At 39.2% G+C, this 19,073-nt stretch overlaps 1 protein-coding gene across 1 annotated transcript; it reads left to right on the top strand.

Annotated features, from left to right (window-relative positions):
* Nucleotides 1-11,703: 11,703 nt before the first annotated feature.
* Nucleotides 11,704-13,796, top strand: LOC146379283 (claudin-4-like). Its single transcript, XM_084940496.1, has one exon. It carries the CDS (start codon nucleotides 11,750-11,752, stop codon nucleotides 12,338-12,340), a length of 591 nt encoding a protein of 196 aa, XP_084796622.1. The 5' UTR covers nucleotides 11,704-11,749; the 3' UTR covers nucleotides 12,341-13,796.
* The last annotated feature ends 5,277 nt before the right edge of the window (nucleotides 13,797-19,073 follow it).

Below are 19,073 nucleotides of genomic sequence, written 5' to 3'. Positions count from 1 at the left end.
TTTATCTCGTCCTTAATGTTAAATGTTGGTTCCAAAATATCCTCAATGGATGAATATTATCAGAGATTCGAAGCTGTCATTATAATGTGACTTGGGCTAAATTTCTGAGTGGCAAATACCCATGATGTAATGGATTAAATTCTATAGAGAAATTGCATATACCTTTATATCTGACTACTTTTTACTATCACACACTATATGGTCAGTCTCATAATGAATAAAAAAGAAGCATTAGTCCCTCATTTTTTCCACAAAAGCTTAAAGTTTCACAATCATGCATATATTAGACACTAGTTAAAAAAGCTGCTTTATTGGTTGCATATTCAAAATTACTACCCAAGCTTTCTGATTTTTTAAAAGCACATGTTCAGTGCTTAACATACTGACTAAAAAAGTACCAAGTTATCAGAGGCTATAAACAACAACAATCTATCCAGATACAGGTATCCACTGTGCCTATTTTCTGTTGAAACACCCATAGTAAAATCCACAACTTCAATGGATTGATATAGGTAGTAATAACAGCCAAGTGCACTTAATAGGAAATTTAACCATATTGAAAATGCACACGTATATTCATGAACAGCTTAGTCAACAATAAAACAGTCCAAGAAGTGTGCATTTGCTTAAACTTGTTTTAAGAGGAAGGTTATTCTCTCTTTCATGTTGGCAAAGTTTTTAGAAGCATTTTTAAGGTTTTCACACGAGTTTGAAAAGGTCTGTTCTATAAATCTGTTTGTTTTTTTTTACAATGGAATAGATTAAAATAGCCCTTTGTTGGGCAACAAGGGGTCACCTGTGATACCCCTGGTTTTCCTGAGACAAGAAGATCTGGCAATGGCCGCCATGAGTGGCAGAGGGGAGCTAATGATTTTTTGGGCAGTGTTAATTACCCTCTGTGCAGCCTTCCTGTTCTCAGTCCTGGCCCCTACATACCACAAACCCAAGCAGTAGGAGAGCACGCTCTCCACTGAGGAGCGGTAGAAGGCCAACAGCAGCTTCTGGTCCAGGTTATTCTTGCTCAGTTTACATAGTAGCGTAGCATTTTTTTTTTTATATCTGAGGTAAAAGAGGGTTTCAGTCTCAATCCAAATTTCCACTCATTTATTGCCTGAAGCAGTTCAAAAGTATTTGATGTACATGGATCTCTTTCTGGTTAGAAAACCCCAGTCTGCCGCAGTTAGCTGTAGCCAGCTTCCAGAAGAGAGATGACCTTAACATAGCAGTATATTCTATTGGTCAAAGACCATCGAGAAGGACGGTGGTTTCGATTTTGGCCCTCCTTATTGGCGGACAAGTTGGTCCAAACCTCTTGATAGTCTTCTTCTCCTCAATTGGTTGCAATTTCACCTACAGATGGACACGCGCACACACATGCACACTGTGTACGCCCGAGGCAGCGTGGGCATATGGAATTAACTATTGTTTCTCAACCTTGTACTGGTTCAATCCCACATTCCTGCTCTTAGCCTACCACTAAGTCTGCACAAACAACTCTGAAATCATATGAATCTATACATTTTCAACTTATTTTTTCTGCAGTACTTGCTTCTTTTTAAATGTTTTTTTTTTCAGCTTTGCTGTCCAAAATATATCACCACTAAATCTATAATGTTGAAATTAATGTATACACACATAAAATTAAAAGTGAAATTTCACAATAAAGTGCTGGTAATCATGTTGCACAGTGTCTGGGTGTGTGTACGTCAGTCAGCTTCTCTTTTGAGAATAAAAACCACACACACACTTATAGACCACATCCTGCTTAGCACTTTCCTCACAATTAACTTGCTGCAGTTCTCAGGAACACACCAGCATTCCACTTTGACACTCAGAGCCCCAGAGAGCAGCCATTTGGCTTTCTACCTTTAAAACCCGCCTTCCAGCCAAATGGCTGGTAGGCGTTTAGCTAGGCTTTAGCTTCAGCCAAGTGGAAGCTAAATTGGCTAGTCATTCATATGTAAATTAGGTTGTTATCTGAGAATTCTGGAGGGGAGTGGGGGACTGCCAACTGCCTCTTTGTTTGTCTGGGGGGGGAGCTGCTAAAAGCGGTGAACTTCCTTTTGTGTTTGTCTTGATGCATTCTCAATCACCCAGGAAAATAAATCTCCAAAAGTCACCAACTTGGAGTGGTTAGTTTCCTGAGCCACAAGGAAACTTGTGTTTCAGTTTGCCATCTTAGGGAGAAATCAACACACATGGGTGTATTTCCTTTGTTGCTGAGATTTATTGATAAAACCAGTACAAAAAACCCAACCATTTGTACACATATTTACAAATAATAATAAAAAGTGAGTGAGTACATTTCAACATTTTCAGCAATCATTCACAATCCTGGCACTGCCATGGTATCTGTAGTCTGCATTTACCACATGTGTATCTGTAGCAGTGAACACATCGCATTTCCCGGCGACTCTTGTTGACTGTGCCGAGGATGGTGGTTTTCCGTCTAAGAAGTTTTTGCGCAGTGAAAGTGATGTGAAGAAATTGTCCGTGGTAACATTTCTGCCCTTGTCTAGGAATGGTTCCATCAGCCTCATCACTACATTTTCAGACAGTCTCTCCCCACTGGGACGATTGGGGTCCTTGCCAAGATATGGGAAGATATTGCAAATGTACTTGGATTTTAGGTCGCAAGCCACCCAAAACTTGATCCCAAACTTGTCAGGTTTACTTGCAATATACTGCAGGAAACAGCACCGAGTCTTTGATGGGAAAAGCTGTTCATCAACGGTGATATCTAGACCAGGGTTGTAGCACGTGATGCATTTGGTGACAAATGATCCCCACACACTGGAAATTGCAGCGAACTTATCAGTCTTTGCTCGATCACTGTGGGTGGACTTGTCATCAACGCGTAGGGGTTGCATGATGTCTTGGAAGCGGTTTCGTGCCATAGTTCCAATTATCTGTGGGTTTCCCAGGTTTGCTGACCAGCAGTCACGTAGAGATGGAACCCTAGTAACCCCCCGCAAGATGACAATTGCAATAAATGCCATTAGTTCAGGGAGGTCCATGAACCAATGAACATGCTCCGTTTGCTGTGCATGCTGAATAGTCCATTCTTGAATGCTATGAAGCATGTCAAGAGTGATGAAACACAGGAAGCTCTGAAGGCGACTCGAGATACTTTTCCTGGCCTTAGCCGTTGGCTCTCCATCTGCAGCGTACGCTTCTATTGGGAGACAGGTCCCCGCCTGTTCTTCACGCCACACTGTGCCATCTTTCACTGTCTCAGTCCCCAAACAAGCTCTCTTTTTAGGTTGAGAAGCAGTCTCCTCATCTGCAGTGTGAACAAATTCAAATTGTGAGCAATGGGAAGGTCAAACAAAATCACAAATGCATGCATAGATACTAATTATAATTCCAGTATCTCCTCCTCTGTATCAGAATAATGTCTGAAATATCTCACTTACTACATCCACTTACTTGTTTGAAATGAAATAGGAAATGATATGAAATGAAATGTCTTCCTAAATAAAAAGATACAACTGGAGTTAGGGTTACTAGCTAACCCTAATCCTGCTCTGCTTTGTTAGTATTTTTCGCTTACTTGTTTGAAATGATATAGGAAATAACATGAAATGAAACTAACCGGAAGACTGATCAGACAGCTCTGAGTCCGAATCCGGCTGAAGTTCTAGGTCTTCTCCATCCGAGTCACAAGGGTCGACTTCCCTCAGGATCATTTCCAAGGCCTGCTGAGTGGTGAGTCTTCTCTGCATTTTCTTTCCTTGGAGAGGAGGTTCGTACACCACAGAATTCTTCAGGGCAATGAAGGATTAGGCTAAGTGCAGTGAGATTGTATCATATATATATCCTTTATCCTTGATCATAATTGATCACCACAATGGACCACTGATCAATAAGTTTGCTGCAATTTCCAGTGTGTGGGGATCATTTGTCACCAACTGCGACCTAAAATCCAAGTACATTTGCAATGTCTTCCCATATCTTGGCAAGGACCCCAATCGTCCCAGTGGGGAGAGACTGTCTGAAAATGTAGCGATGAGGCTGATGGAACCATTCCTAGACAAGGGCAGAAATGTTACCACGGACAATTTCTTCACATCACTTTCACTGCGCAAAAACTTCTTAGACGGAAAACCACCATCCTCGGCACAGTCAACAAGAGTCGCCGGGAAATGCAATGTGTTCACTGCTACAGATACACATGTGGTAAATGCAGACTACAGATACCATGGCAGTGCCAGGATTGTGAATGATTGCTGAAAATGTTGAAATGTACTCACTCACTTTTTATTATTATTTGTAAATATGTGTACAAATGGTTGGGTTTTTTGTACTGGTTTTATCAATAAATCTCAGCAACAAAGGAAATACACCCATGTGTGTTGATTTCTCCCTAAGATGGCAAACTGAAACACAAGTTTCCTTGTGGCTCAGGAAACTAACCACTCCAAGTTGGTGACTTTTGGAGATTTATTTTCCTGGGTGATTGAGAATGCATCAAGACAAACACAAAAGGAAGTTCACCGCTTTTAGCAGCTCCCCCCCCAGACAAACAAAGAGGCAGTTGGCAGTCCCCCACTCCCCTCCAGAATTCTCAGATAACAACCTAATTTACATATGAATGACTAGCCAATTTAGCTTCCACTTGGCTGAAGCTAAAGCCTAGCTAAACGCCTACCAGCCATTTGGCTGGAAGGCGGGTTTTAAAGGTAGAAAGCCAAATGGCTGCTCTCTGGGGCTCTGAGTGTCAAAGTGGAATGCTGGTGTGTTCCTGAGAACTGCAGCAAGTTAATTGTGAGGAAAGTGCTAAGCAGGATGTGGTCTATAAGTGTGTGTGTGGTTTTTATTCTCAAAAGAGAAGCTGACTGACGTACACACACCCAGACACTGTGCAACATGATTACCAGCACTTTATTGTGAAATTTCACTTTTAATTTTATGTGTGTATACATTAATTTCAACATTATAGATTTAGTGGTGATATATTTTGGACAGCAAAGCTGAAAAAAAAAACATTTAAAAAGAAGCAAGTACTGCAGAAAAAATAAGTTGAAAATGTATAGATTCATATGATTTCAGAGTTGTTTGTGCAGACTTAGTGGTAGGCTAAGAGCAGGAATGTGGGATTGAACCAGTACAAGGTTGAGAAATAATAGTTAATTCCATATGCCCACGCTGCCTCGGGCGTACACAGTGTGCATGTGTGTGCGCGTGTCCATCTGTAGGTGAAATTGCAACCAATTGAGGAGAAGAAGACTATCAAGAGGTTTGGACCAACTTGTCCGCCAATAAGGAGGGCCAAAATCGAAACCACCGTCCTTCTCGATGGTCTTTGACCAATAGAATATACTGCTATGTTAAGGTCATCTCTCTTCTGGAAGCTGGCTACAGCTAACTGCGGCAGACTGGGGTTTTCTAACCAGAAAGAGATCCATGTACATCAAATACTTTTGAACTGCTTCAGGCAATAAATGAGTGGAAATTTGGATTGAGACTGAAACCCTCTTTTACCTCAGATATAAAAAAAAAAATGCTACGCTACTATGTAAACTGAGCAAGAATAACCTGGACCAGAAGCTGCTGTTGGCCTTCTACCGCTCCTCAGTGGAGAGCGTGCTCTCCTACTGCTTGGGTTTTTGGTATGTAGGGGCCAGGACTGAGAACAGGAAGGCTGCACAGAGGGTAATTAACACTGCCCAAAAAATCATTAGCTCCCCTCTGCCACTCATGGCGGCCATTGCCAGATCTTCTTGTCTCAGGAAAACCAGGGGTATCACAGGTGACCCCTTGTTGCCCAACAAAGGGCTATTTTAATCTATTCCATTGTAAAAAAAAAAAAACAGATTTATAGAACAGACCTTTTCAAACTCGTGTGAAAACCTTAAAAATGCTTCTAAAAACTTTGCCAACATGAAAGAGAGAATAACCTTCCTCTTAAAACAAGTTTAAGCAAATGCACACTTCTTGGACTGTTTTATTGTTGACTAAGCTGTTCATGAATATACGTGTGCATTTGTACAAATGGTTGGGTTTTTTGTACTGGTTTTATCAATAAATCTCAGCAACAAAGGAAATACACCCATGTGTGTTGATTTCTCCCTACGATGGCAAACTGAAACACAAGTTTCCTTGTGGCTCAGAAAACTAACCACTCCAAGTTGGTGACTTTTGGAGATTTATTTTCCTGGGTGATTGAGAATGCATCAAGACAAACACAAAAGGAAGTTCACCGCTTTTAGCAGCTCCCCCCCCAGACAAACAAAGAGGCAGTTGGCAGTCCCCCACTCCCCTCCAGAATTCTCAGATAACAACCTAATTTACATATGAATGACTAGCCAATTTAGCTTCCACTTGGCTGAAGCTAAAGCCTAGCTAAACGCCTACCAGCCATTTGGCTGGTGGCGGGTTTTAAAGGTAGAAAGGTAGAAGCCGGGACTTCCAGTGTTGAATTGACTGACAGAATTTCATCATGACTGCTGGTGTACGACAGCTTCTAGGCTTGGCCCAGCTTTGTGGGGAACATCATCATCTGTGCTCTCCCACAGTGGAGAGTGAAAGAGTTCTGGCGTGAAGCTTATTCCTTTGAATCCAACGTCACTGTGTCTCACGATATAAGGGAGTTGTTTCACGTTATCTGTGGGTAATGCTAGTAACGTTTGTGCGCTAGCTAAGTCATGTTAGCCTCCTGCATTAATCTCTGTAACCGTGTTGTTCCATCAGTAATGTGAAAGGAAACTGTTAGCTGGTTTCAGTTAAAGTTGTAGGAAATAGACCAGCCAGTAGATGTTATGTTGTCTATTGTTTACTGGTCATTTTATCTGTGTTAAGGGCTGATTGATACAGGGCCATTACACGTAATGCTACAAAAGTAACGCAGGCCAATTACAATGGAAGCCGCCAGTAACACTGAATTGTTTTGCTGTGTTTCAGCGCAATAAACCTTCGTGTGCACCTGAATGAACCCTGTCGTCCTTCAGTGTGTAACACTCACTCTTTGTAAATAAGGCCTTACTTATCTATATTTGTAAAACATAAACTTAGCAGTCTGTTGGAAAAAAGACAAATGTTTTATGACATTTTTAACTTTAGTTTGTCCTTTAAATGAGTAGAATAAGGATATCTAAAATCTGATTAAAATTATTTATCCTCTTGACTATAAAAATGTGGACACTGTTTTCTGTTTTTGTGTGATCTTTGAAAAATAAAAAGATTCAAAACTGCTATAAAACATGTCTGTATGGCCAGTTGTCTGGGTCTGATCATTGACTACTTTTTCTTTATTAAACTGGTTCAGTATTGATAATTATGTTATTCATTTCCATTCAGAATATTCTACTGCAGAATTTGCTTGAATTAGAATGAAAACAAAAATATTCCATTAATTTTTTATGTACAGCTAAATGACAGCAATCACCTTATGATGACTTATTTTCTAACAATCAACTGTGGGAAGGAAAACTCCCTTTTAGCAGGAAGAAACTTACAGCAGAACCAGGCTCAGGGAGGTGCAGCTATCTGCAACCAGTTTGGGTCAAGGTTTCAAGATCTTAGTGATGTGTCGGTCGCGAACGAAATGGCTCTTAGAGCCGGATCTTTGACATGAACGACGCGTGCTGGCTCTTTATATAGGAACAGAGCCGGAGGGAGAGAGAGAGAAAGAGAGCCAGGGACAACAACATCACATTAGAAAGGTATAGTAATCATCCACAACTATATTCAGTTGCAGATGATAAAAGATTCAGAAAGTTTATTCATGCAGACCCATATGACAGAGAATGTGCATCTTCTTTTTGTTTTCATATTTTAATTTATATTTAATTGTGTTGTGGTTTGCAGTGTTTTGTGTTGTTTCACTTTAAATTAGTTTAAAAGGAAAAAGCTGAAAATTTAAATAGTAAAAAGTTGAAATGTGAATATTTGGTTTTTGTACTATATGATTTATTTATCACATTTTATGAATAAATAAAAGTGGAGTGAATAAATAAAAGTATATTTACGGTGGCCCATAGAGACAAAGCACGTACAAAACACAACAGAAGTGCTCCAGGATGCTAGGCGCAGTGTTGAGCTTTTGTTACCAGTGGCTGCACAAGCCAGGAAGTACCAACGACCGAATTTGGTGTGTGGTAGTAACAGGTAAATGAACATATTTTTTTAAAATTATTTGAATATATACGAGTGCTTGTCTATAAATACACAAACAATACAATATGCTTTCAATTGTGTAATTTAAATGATCTAGGTAGCTCTGTTTTGAAGTTCAGTTAAAACTAGAAATGTGTTTTGGAGTTTGTACGTGCTTTGTCTCTAGTGGCCACAGCACATATTTATATATAAACATATATAAATAAAACCACTTTTTTTTACATTAGTAATTCCTTTTGTGCATAATTTTATATTATTGTTAATAATATTAAAGCAACAAAACAACCTGAAGAGCCGGTTTGGAGCCGAAAGAGTTTACAAGTTCGTCTTGTAATTGGAAGGTTGCCGGTTCGAGCCCTGGCTCGGACAGTCTCGGTCGTTGTGTCCCTGGGCAAGACACTTCACCTACAGCCTACTGGTGATGGCCAGAGGGGCTGATAGCGCAATATGACAGCCTCGCTTCTGTCAGTCTGCCCCAGGGCAGCTGTGGCTAAAACTGTAGCTTGCCTCCACCCGTGTGTAAATGAATAGTGGAATTGTAAAGCGCTCTGAGGGTCTCGAAAAGCACTATATAAATCCAATCTATTATTTATTATTAGTAGTAGTAGTACAAAAATAGGGAAACAAAACTGAAACGAGCAACTAAACAGGAAACCTAAACTTGGTAAAGCACCAGAAACCTGGACTATTAGGAACTTGCAGACACAGGGGCAGGAGAACAGATGTTCTGTCAAAGGTCAGAGGAAAACAGACAAAAAAATTAACTGCAGGGTGATTGGGGAAGTGGAAACACACGGGAAAAAAAGGTGTAGCCTCATGTTATAGTCTATTGCATAGTGGCTATTGCACTTTTCTGTGCCATAAGTCCTTCACACCTGTGGTGGTCCTGAGCGTTTTGGTACTAGGACTTAAAAAGAGCAGACACAGAAAGCAAAAGAAGGAATTGCTCAACCCACATCTAGTTACTCCACTTTTCATACAGCGTGCCGGAGGTCTGTGTAAATACTCTCCAATGATCTGTGGACTGCTGCTGAATATTTCATTCTAGACGGTTGGTTCCAATTTTATTTTGACTGACTGCCTTAAAAATGGATGATTCTATAAATAAACAACTGAATTTAGTTTTACTATTTCAACAACACTGAAAGTCGCTTTCCTAAGTTAAGAGCTAACTATCGAGTAAGTTCTTCTTCTTCAAGACAAACAGACCTGTGGTCTGACAATGTCTAACAGTGAATCAGATTCTTAAATAAAACAGGCAATCCATGTCAGTTGGTCAGGGATGCACAAAATTGCATGCCGGGGGGCGAATTCCAGCTCCAACTGAAAATATTCCTCAGACCCTCGGGACTGAAAACATTTGGGTCTGTCTTCAGACTCTGACTTTGCCAGCATCCATACAAGGAAGTTGATACGTAAATCTATTATTTCTAAGAACTTAAAGCACAATGTAATAAGGTTTGACCACAAACTGGATTTTGGAAAAGACATACAGGCAACCACACATGTTGTATAAACTGTACTTATTTGTAATGTTTGTAATGATCCCTGGGTGCTCTCAGTCTGCATGAATTTTGCATTTTCCTTAGGAAAAATACTAACTCTAAGCTTCTCTAATTTAGTAAGGTTTCAACTTATTTCTTCTTAAAGGTGACCACTTTTATGGGGTTGCTAACTTCAGCTCAGATTGTTCAGTCATGAATTCTCTGAGCTGCTACAGTCCTCCATTCATAACAATAGTCTGCATTAATAAAAACTTTTTGTAAAAAATCAGTGATGAATGAATGGAATAAACAATAATTTAGCCAATACGTGACTGAGTTATCACCTCAGTGATGTCTGACAGTAACATTATTACAAAACTTGCATCCAAACAAATGGCTTTTCAACAATACTAATTTCTTTCTTAACTATTTTTTCTCCACGTTTCACACCAGCATGAGAACACATTGACAAACTGACAAAGAATCAGGCCAAAGAAACCCACTAGACACTAAAACACTAAATATGAACCCCACATATGGGTCTAACATTTAAAACAGAGGAAGCAAAGAGAAAGAGGGACCAAAACCACACTCACATAGAGAGACACAGAGGGGAATTCAGGAGGCAAACAAAAGAAGTAAACTCTTAGTCAAACATAAACATAAAGATTACAATAAAAACACAAGAATTAATATTTAATAGCACAAACAAGGAGAACAAAATTAAAGGAATAATAAAGATGAACAGTTGTTCTGAGCGTGTGGTAAAGGGTTTGATATAATGTTGCACTTGTGGTGGCTGGTTTGTATGGTTGTTTCTGCAAAGTAAACATGTTGACGCAGTGAAACTGGAGCAAAGAGGACCACAGGTGGATCTTATTCACACACATTTGTGCACATTGCATGCAGAGGCCCCTGATCTCACAAGTCAGATTCATTTTTATTCAGTTTGTGTTTTTCTTCAGAAAGATCACGAAGTCATAAATACTCAGCATGGCCATTGTAAGATCTGACTTTAAAAGATCAATTGGCCCAAAGATGATTGCTTGTCTGAAGATCATGCAGCATAGCAAAAACCCGTAGAAATTTAGGTTTGTATATCGAGCAGTCTTTTGGAAATAAGAAAAAGGTTTTATGAAAGTTTTCACCTTATGTTTGTCCTCTGAAATAGTAGATTAACAAAGTATAAAATCAGTTTCAAATGAAAAGAAATATTTGTATGTTTGATTGCTTCTTAATCTGTTTTGTTGTATCCTACACCATTATAACCATTTTATTTTTAAAAATTGTTTTTTTATTTTCTTTACTCTGTTTTGTGGACGCAGATTTAATTTTTTGGGGGAAGGAACCTGTGTAAAAATCAAAAGCATTCGCATTTAAAACTGCTATGAAATCTAAACTACGTATCCGCTGGTTTAAATCTATGTTTTATTTTTGACTATCATGTCTTTATTAAATTGATTCAATATTGATGATCATGGAATTGCATTTACAAAATCCACTGGCCCACAGATGATTGCTTGTCTGATGATCATGCAGCAAAGTGAAATCCCATGAAAAATGTAGCCCAGGTTTGCCAATACACTCAGAAAGTTAAATTGGTGTACTTGGTTTACATTTTCTATGGGCTTTGAGCAAGGCTAGGCTGCACTTTTTGCTTAGGAATCAAAATCAGCATCTAGCCAGGGAACTTTTGGCCACTCTCCATGAAACACACTTTATTGTTCAAAACGTTTTTTTCAACAAGTTGACCCTCAACCATCAATAAAGTCACTCTGAAAGATATAAATTCTTCCTGGAAACTCTATGTTACTATCTGCTTTGAATAAATCTCACACATTTCAGTGATAATGAACACATTTTCTTTATTTGCACTGAATTAACTTACTTAGTGACTAGTTTGTCATGAAGTTCTAAATATTAAAAAGTTAACAATACAACTATAATTGTAATGAAGATGTAGCATTTTTCATAATTCATATTTAGTATGATCCAATCAAATACTACTTGCATTTTCACAGTTAAAGAGGAAGCCACAGTAAAAAAAACAAATAATAACCACTTCCTTCTGAGCTCTTCAGATAAATTTGTGAACCTCCTTTGAACACATCATCTTTGGTCCTTGGAGAGAGTCACAAAGCTTCATTATGGTGGCTTGCGAAAGACAGCTTCTAGGCCTGGCTTTGGCCTGCATCGCCTTCGTGGGAAGCATCATAAGCTGTGCTCTCCCTGCATGGAGAATCATGACAGCCTTCAAAGATTTCGAAATGCTCATGTGCATTGTGGAGGGTTTATGGAAGAGATGTGCGATCTTACCAACAGGTCAAATGGAGTGCATGGGGTACGAGTATATACCATTACCTGAAGACATAAAGGCTGCCAGAGCACTTATCATCATTGCCATTATCATTGAGGTCCTTGGGATCCTGCTTGGTGTGGCAGGGAGAAATTTTATGAACTTTGTGCCAGACGAAAGGCAAAGGAGGAAAATGGCTCTGACTTCTGGAATTGCCTTCCTCATTGCAGGCTTCTTTTTTCTCATACCAGTCAGCTGGACCACCAACACCATCAATGATCATTTTCATCCTACCCAGTCTACTTATGGTCCTGATCATGGGGTACTTAAAAAGATGGAGTTGGGAGCCGCGCTCTACATTGGCTGGTTCACCACCGTCCTTCTGTTCCTGGGAGGAGGCCTTGTCTGCAGCTCCTTTTTCCGCAGAAATGGAACTGAGTAAAACATTACTCCAACTCTGTGTAAGCAAGGCCTTACTTATCGCTTTTAAAATAAGGCCTATTTTCATACATCGAGCAGTTTTTTGGAAATAAGAAAAAGGTTTTATGAAAGTTTTCACCTTAAGTTTGTCAGTGGAATGAGTAGATTAACAAAGTATAAAATCAGATTAAAATAGAAAGAAATCTTTACAATTTGATTGTGTAACTTGCTTCTGAATGTATTTTGAGGTATCCTACACCATTATAACCACCTTTCCTATTTTTTTTTTCATTTATTCTTTTTGTTATTTACTCTGTTGCGTGGAGACAGACTTTACTTTTTTTTGGTAAACTGCTATGATTTCTGACTATGTATCCACTGGTTTAAGTCTATGTTATATCTTTCATTACCATCTCTTTAGTAAATTGACTCAAAATTGATGATCATGGAATTGTTTTTTCATTCTTAATATAAATATATTTGATTGATTGTTTACAAGTAAAATTGATCTCAAATGAAAATAATATTTCTGAGCATGTAAAATAATCTTTTGCATCTCTTTTTTGTGTCTTTTTTTTGTTTGTTTGCTTGTTTTTGTTTTGTTTTTGTTAAAACGGCTCAATAGGGCACCGGTTCGCTTTAAGCGGGCAATCACATGCCAGTGGCCAGCCAGGTTTGAGTCCCCTCGCAGCCCTTTGCTGCATGTCTTCCCCTCTCTCTGCCCCTGCTTTCCTGTCCTCTTTACACTGTGCCTATTGAATAAAAAGTTGAAAAAGGCCAAAAAGAAATATTACAGAAAACGGTCAATAACATATTATGAATGACTTTATAAAAGACTCATCATTTGAGAGTTTCCCATTTTAGAATAAAATGACAAGATGTTAACAAAGACTTGACTCGGTGTGTTTTTAAGTTTACAAATGATACATTAAAAAAGACAACTAAGTTTTTAGGTTTTTAAGTCGTGGAAGATAAGTCAGAGTTGACAAAGTGTCAGTTTCTGTACTTCAACACATCTGTTGTGTCAAACAGTAACTACCAAAAGGATTTAGTTTAGACTGGAGACTGTTTTTTTTGTTGAATGTTGTCATAAAATTTTTAATTACAAAAAATACTGAATTATGTTTGTGGGCAATACTTTGTCTATAGTGTAATAAATGCTATTAAGCTTATTGAAAATGAAGATTAGTGTTTGTTTGAGGTTTTTTTTTTTTTTTTCCATAAATTACCACTCCTGACTTAATAAAAAGAATAAATAAACTTGTTGCACGTTTCTTTTCTGGGGGGTTTTTTGGGCTTAGTCCAGTTGGTTCGATTAGGTTTAGAGTTTAAACACAAAGTCTAAACCTAATCGAGCATCCCGTCTTTAATTTTAAGAGGTGTATTTTATTTCGAGGCTATCATCATTAAAGCCGATGTCAACAATGTTCTTTGGTTCACTGAGATTTCTTTTCCGCAGGCTTTTTTGCGTTTTTTTCTTCGAGACAGTTGTTTACTTCCATTTTACAGAAAACTGAAAGAAAATCTAGGAATTTATGCACATTTAATACATTTTAATATATTTATCAGTACATTTGAGAATAAATGTAAATATATGTGTGAAAATGTAAGGAAAAACAATCACGTGTACTTGTAATGGTGTGAAGATATATTCACATTTCTCTAATTCAGATCAAATATATTTGCATTACTCTTTATATTGTAAGATAAAAACACTACACTAGTAACTGACACAAGCACTGCAACACTACACTTTTATGCTAACAACAGCTTGTTGAAGGAATACTCCTGACTTTCACCTGCGCAAACCGCGCTCGTCTTAAAGATTCAGAAGCTAAAACGATGCACTTCAGACCTAAAGGGAATATAAATGCCTCCGTCTTTTGCTTCATTTGCCTTCAGGTCTCTGGTTTTACAAATAAAATAATGTTAAAAGCACAGTGACACCCCAAAGACAAAATCATACTTGGTAGTACACGCCTAGTCTGTCAGGGTTAGGTTTTCTTTTCTTTCTTTGTCTCTCTGCACTAGCTCCATTTCCCGTAACTACCAGTTGGTGTTCCTGTTCTTGATCTTTTCTGATGGTCTGCCCACAAGAGGACTCTTCCCTAGAAGAACTTAATGCTCCATTTCTGAATGGAGTGATTAGATCTGGTATAAAGTTTATTCGTGATCGGCAAATGAAGATTTCTGAAGCTACTGACTCTTGTACTAAAAACGAATTACTCAAAGCTTTTCAACACGGTTCTCTTTACTTTACTGACATCTGGCGGCCAGAAATATTAAGAGCAGCTTGAATCTACAACTTCAAATGAACTACCTCATTATAACTCTACAGAGCTGAATCTTCTGTTTAATATCGTGTGACAGTTCTGTCTAATATCGGGCTACCGCTGTTACAATGTATTTCGTTGGGTGAAAAAACTATGTTTGATTAATTAATAACGATAAAATATAACTATATGCATAGTGTGTTTCTTTTGCATGGGGTAGAAAAACTGTTGCTCTTATATTTATTGCCAAGAAACATTTTTAGTGTATAAAATATATTAATGCAATCAAGAAAGTGTGTGTTTGCCCCCTTTTTGTGCTCACACGGGCTTAGTCCCTGACCCCACTGCTGCCACTAAGGCAGTGTAATTCTGTACAAAATGCTGATTTTAGAAACAAATTATTAAGACAAAACTTCGAAATCTCGCAAAAGTTCATATAAATTTTTTTTCTCTCATGTCCCTTGCGGGGCTCCGTAGATAGGAAACTTCTACATTTAACTCGAACTCTAAAAATGTTTCCTGCAATCATCAGCCACCAAATTTACTGCATAATTTGCAAAATTTACATAATTTAAAATATACCAAAGTAAAGTTCACGCTAATAGGTCTTTGGAGTTGACGTGACGCCGCAATGTATAGTGGGAGCGCGGCGCCATATATCTGGGCCACGAATCAAAACAAACACACTGTGTTGGAAGGACGGTTGCTAGAAAGCAGTTTAAAAGAAAAAGGACGGTAGCGTGCATTGGAAATGTGGACCCGTATGAAATACGGCCATGGAGTAGAAACCCTGAAGACCCACCGCTATTGACGTAGCCTGATATATTTTCGTACCTTGTCTGTGGAGTCAGCGTGTACAAGGTGAACCAGTTTTGCAGTTTTAAATCTCTGGAGGGACACATCCAGTTCACTAAAGATTGGGTACAAGATTTGTGAATAGGTCGAATGGCATGGTGGTATGTTTGAAGCAAGGATTTCGGAGTGCCCCTTCTGTAGCGCTGGAACCCAGTCACGTGTTTCATCCATTTCATAGGCTGGTTTGCCTGCAATAATGCCAAATAATTAGCAATTCTATAAATAGAAAGTAGTTCTGCAAAATCAGTCAGTAGGATGTTTGTTCTAATTTGCTATGACCTCAGCGTGCATTGAAAATAAAACTAATAGGCTATAAAGAGTCATATAAACATATTTAGAACTTACCGGAATGAAAATGTCTCGAGCACACGAACAGATATTTGGAGATGGAAGAGAGCTGCATATCAGCTCGTCTCACAGCTGCTATCCAGACTAGATGCCTTCTTTTGGTAAAATCCGATACACGAGCTCCCTCATGTTGCTTCCAGGTGGGGAAAGAATGAAAAGATAAACCATTGTCAAGCTTATTCCCTTGCCGGTGTTGTGCCAAAAACTGATTTCTAATGTTTCCTTGTGTTTGTTATGTGTAATATCGTCACGTATGTTGCTAAATAGACTTTGGTGAACAGGTATTACAAAGGGGTTATATATAAAATTAAAAAATTACCTGTTTCTCAAGTATCTTTGTAACTGTGTTATTGTTCTTACATTATAATATATCAGCTCCCTTTTGTCACTTGGAATATGTTTACAGAACTATTTTTGCATTTGTTGCAATTTCAGCTGTCCTCTTGGCCAGATTACTCTTAAAAGAGGCATTTTTAAATTCAACAAGAATTTTTTTAACTGCATAAATAAAGGATACATAAAAGTCACTGCCAAAAGCTGATTGCGGCTTCTACCTTGTTATAGGAATGTTGTTTGTTGCACAAAATTACTTGATATCACTGATGAGGGATACATTTGACATATGTTTCACATATTATAGACCAACAAGTTATTTATAGCAGTTTAAATACAAGCAATCAGTTTTTGGCACAAGACCAGTCGTGCGATCTAACATTAAAACCGATCGCACAGCAAGTACGAACCATAGCTGGTGTTATCCGTGAGCTTTCGCTCCTCTTTCCCTAGCGCTTTGTTTGCAGTGTTGCCAACTCATCAGTAAGGAAAATCGCTATTGGCTGTCCTAAAAGTCGTTAGAAGTCGCCAAATGACATCATTGCCTAATTTACATAATTGGCCATGCTAATGTAATTGTAACTTACGTTGTTGGAGAGAGGAATAACATCGTAGAATAGACATAAAGTGAGTAAAGCACGTCCTAAATGCATTTTAGAATTTATTTAGAACTACAAATTTCTTTTAGCAATTATTGTTTTTTTTAATGTTACAATTCCAACTCTGCACCTTTATCCGGGCCTGGACCGGCAAAAGTGACCCAAAATAGGCACTCTGGTGGAGTTACTTTCTGTGTCTGTGTTTATAAGTAGTTTTAAACCTTGTGATCCACAAAACAGCATAACAGTAAAAGAAGAACTGACTGGTGTGAACATCTCCTACCCTGATCGCAGCTGCGTGAGGACTATCCTCCGACTGTGAGCGCTTTGGCACTGGCGAGGTGCCCATGGCAGCACTGCTACTTGTTGATAGTAAGAGCGATATGCACTTTCACGCCAAAACGTCGTTATAAATAAGTCTCCAACACCAGAAAAAGTCGCCAGATTTGTCGCTAGTCACTTTTTAGAAACAGAATGGCTAAGGAGGTCTGAAAACTTGCTAAATATAGCGACAAAGTCGCCAAGTTGGCAACACTATTTATTTGGCCCAGAAACATGGCGCCTCAACCAAAAATCCTTGCCACGCCCCCTCTCGTGACGTCATGCCGCAATGCATTGTGGGAGCGCACCGCCATCTTTGAGGGCCACGAGTCAAAACAAACACACTGTGTTGGAAGGACGACTGCCAGAACCACGCTTAAAATCAGCGCGAAAAGACAAAGGGCTGTATCGCGACCAGACACCAAGAGACGGTACTTGGAAAAAATAGCGTGCAGTGGTAATGTGGACCCATATGAAATAAGACAGTGGAGCGAAAACCCAGACCACCTACCGCCGTTGTCCTATCCCGATATCTTCGCACACCGTGTCTGTGGAGTCAGCACATACACGGCGAATCAGTTTAGGAATTATAAATCCCTGGAGGCACAAATCTAATTCACAAACGGCTGTGTGCAAGATTTGTCCATTTTTAAGCCTCCACGCTGTGAATACGTGAACCATATGACCAAGATACAGCCAAAGGTTGCACATAACATTGACTTCTCCTCAGCCCCAAAATTTGCTCTAGATGAAAACATAAACACACCGTCCGCAAAAAAGGCAAATTCCACTTGCTACTCTGGAGGAGTTGTCACCGATAAGCTACTCCATAAACAGAACACAGTTCTGCTGCATCACACATTAGGATGTTTGTTCTAATTTTCTATGACCTCAGCGCATTGAAAACAAAGCTAAAAGCCTATAAAGAGCAAGGGTTGGGGTGATTTGTGCCCCAACCCTTGTGCCTGGTTTAAGTTGTGCCAATGGCACACCAAGCACACCATTGTTTTTCTTGTGACATTACCAATAAGTTTGATGTGTCACATGGCCCTGTTCCTATTGAAAAAACAAAAGTTGTATCCAAGATGGCCGACTTCTAAATGGCCACCATGGTCACCACCCATCTTGAGGAGTTTGCTCCCTCACATGTACTAATGTGCCACAAACAGGACTTTAATATCACCAACTATTCTCATTTTATTACGATGTATCCATATAAATGGCCCACCCTGTCGAATAGAATAGAATAGAATAACCCTTTATTGTCATTTTACACATATAATGAAATTGTGTGTGCTCAACACCAGGAATGTATATTTTATTCTGTGCAGTAATAAAATATAAATAGTAAGACAGCAGGAATAAACAACAAACACGAGAAATGTACATACAGGAGGAATAATTAGAAAACAAGAGAAAGGCGCACATTAGAGAATGGGTTGCAGAGTGTTTGGAAGCAGCGCAAAGGACTGAGTAGAGTCTGTGTGTGAGTGGCCTGAGTGATAAGGGTTACTCAGATCATGGCTCAGATTGGTTGGTGCGTGGGCAGGGATAGGTTGTGGGCAGGATAGTGTTTGTTAACAGTCTGAAAGGCCCAGGGGAAGAAGCTGTTTTTGAGTCTATATCAGTGGAGAACCAATTCCAACAGTCTTAGAGAAGCCCATAAAGAGCCTGGGACGGTGGTATAATGCAGACCCCAATGATACGTGGCAGCTAGAACAACTAAGGCAGAATTTGGCTGATGACCTCAAGCAGATTAACAACACTGCACTCCCAGGGAAACTGAAGCTCTGGTGCTTCCAGTTTGGGTTATTACCCAGACTACTGTGGCCACTGACAATGTATGAGGTCTCACTCAATCATGCCAATCGACTAGAGAGCCTAGTGAGCTCCGACGTTAAGAAATGGCTTGGACTTCCCAAATGCCTTAGCAGCATTGGACTCTACAGCGACGGGATGCTGTCATTGCCTATCCCTAGCCTGGTTGAGGAGTTAGGGGGTTATGTGCAAAAGTGAGGCTTGAGAT

This window comes from Perissodus microlepis, chromosome 10 (genome assembly GCF_051167445.1).
Source record: "Perissodus microlepis isolate ML-2025 ecotype Zambia chromosome 10, ASM5116744v1, whole genome shotgun sequence".
In the NCBI taxonomy this organism is placed as follows: Eukaryota; Metazoa; Chordata; class Actinopteri; order Cichliformes; family Cichlidae; genus Perissodus; species Perissodus microlepis.
The sequence above is the reverse complement of the archived record's forward strand: the minus strand, read 5'-3'. Positions and strand labels throughout refer to the sequence as shown.

Excerpts from the sequence above, each read along its gene's own strand:
- LOC146379283 (XM_084940496.1), top strand. The coding sequence starts at position 11,750 with ATGGTGGCTTGCGAAAGACAGCTTCTAGGCCTGGCTTTGGCCTGCATC.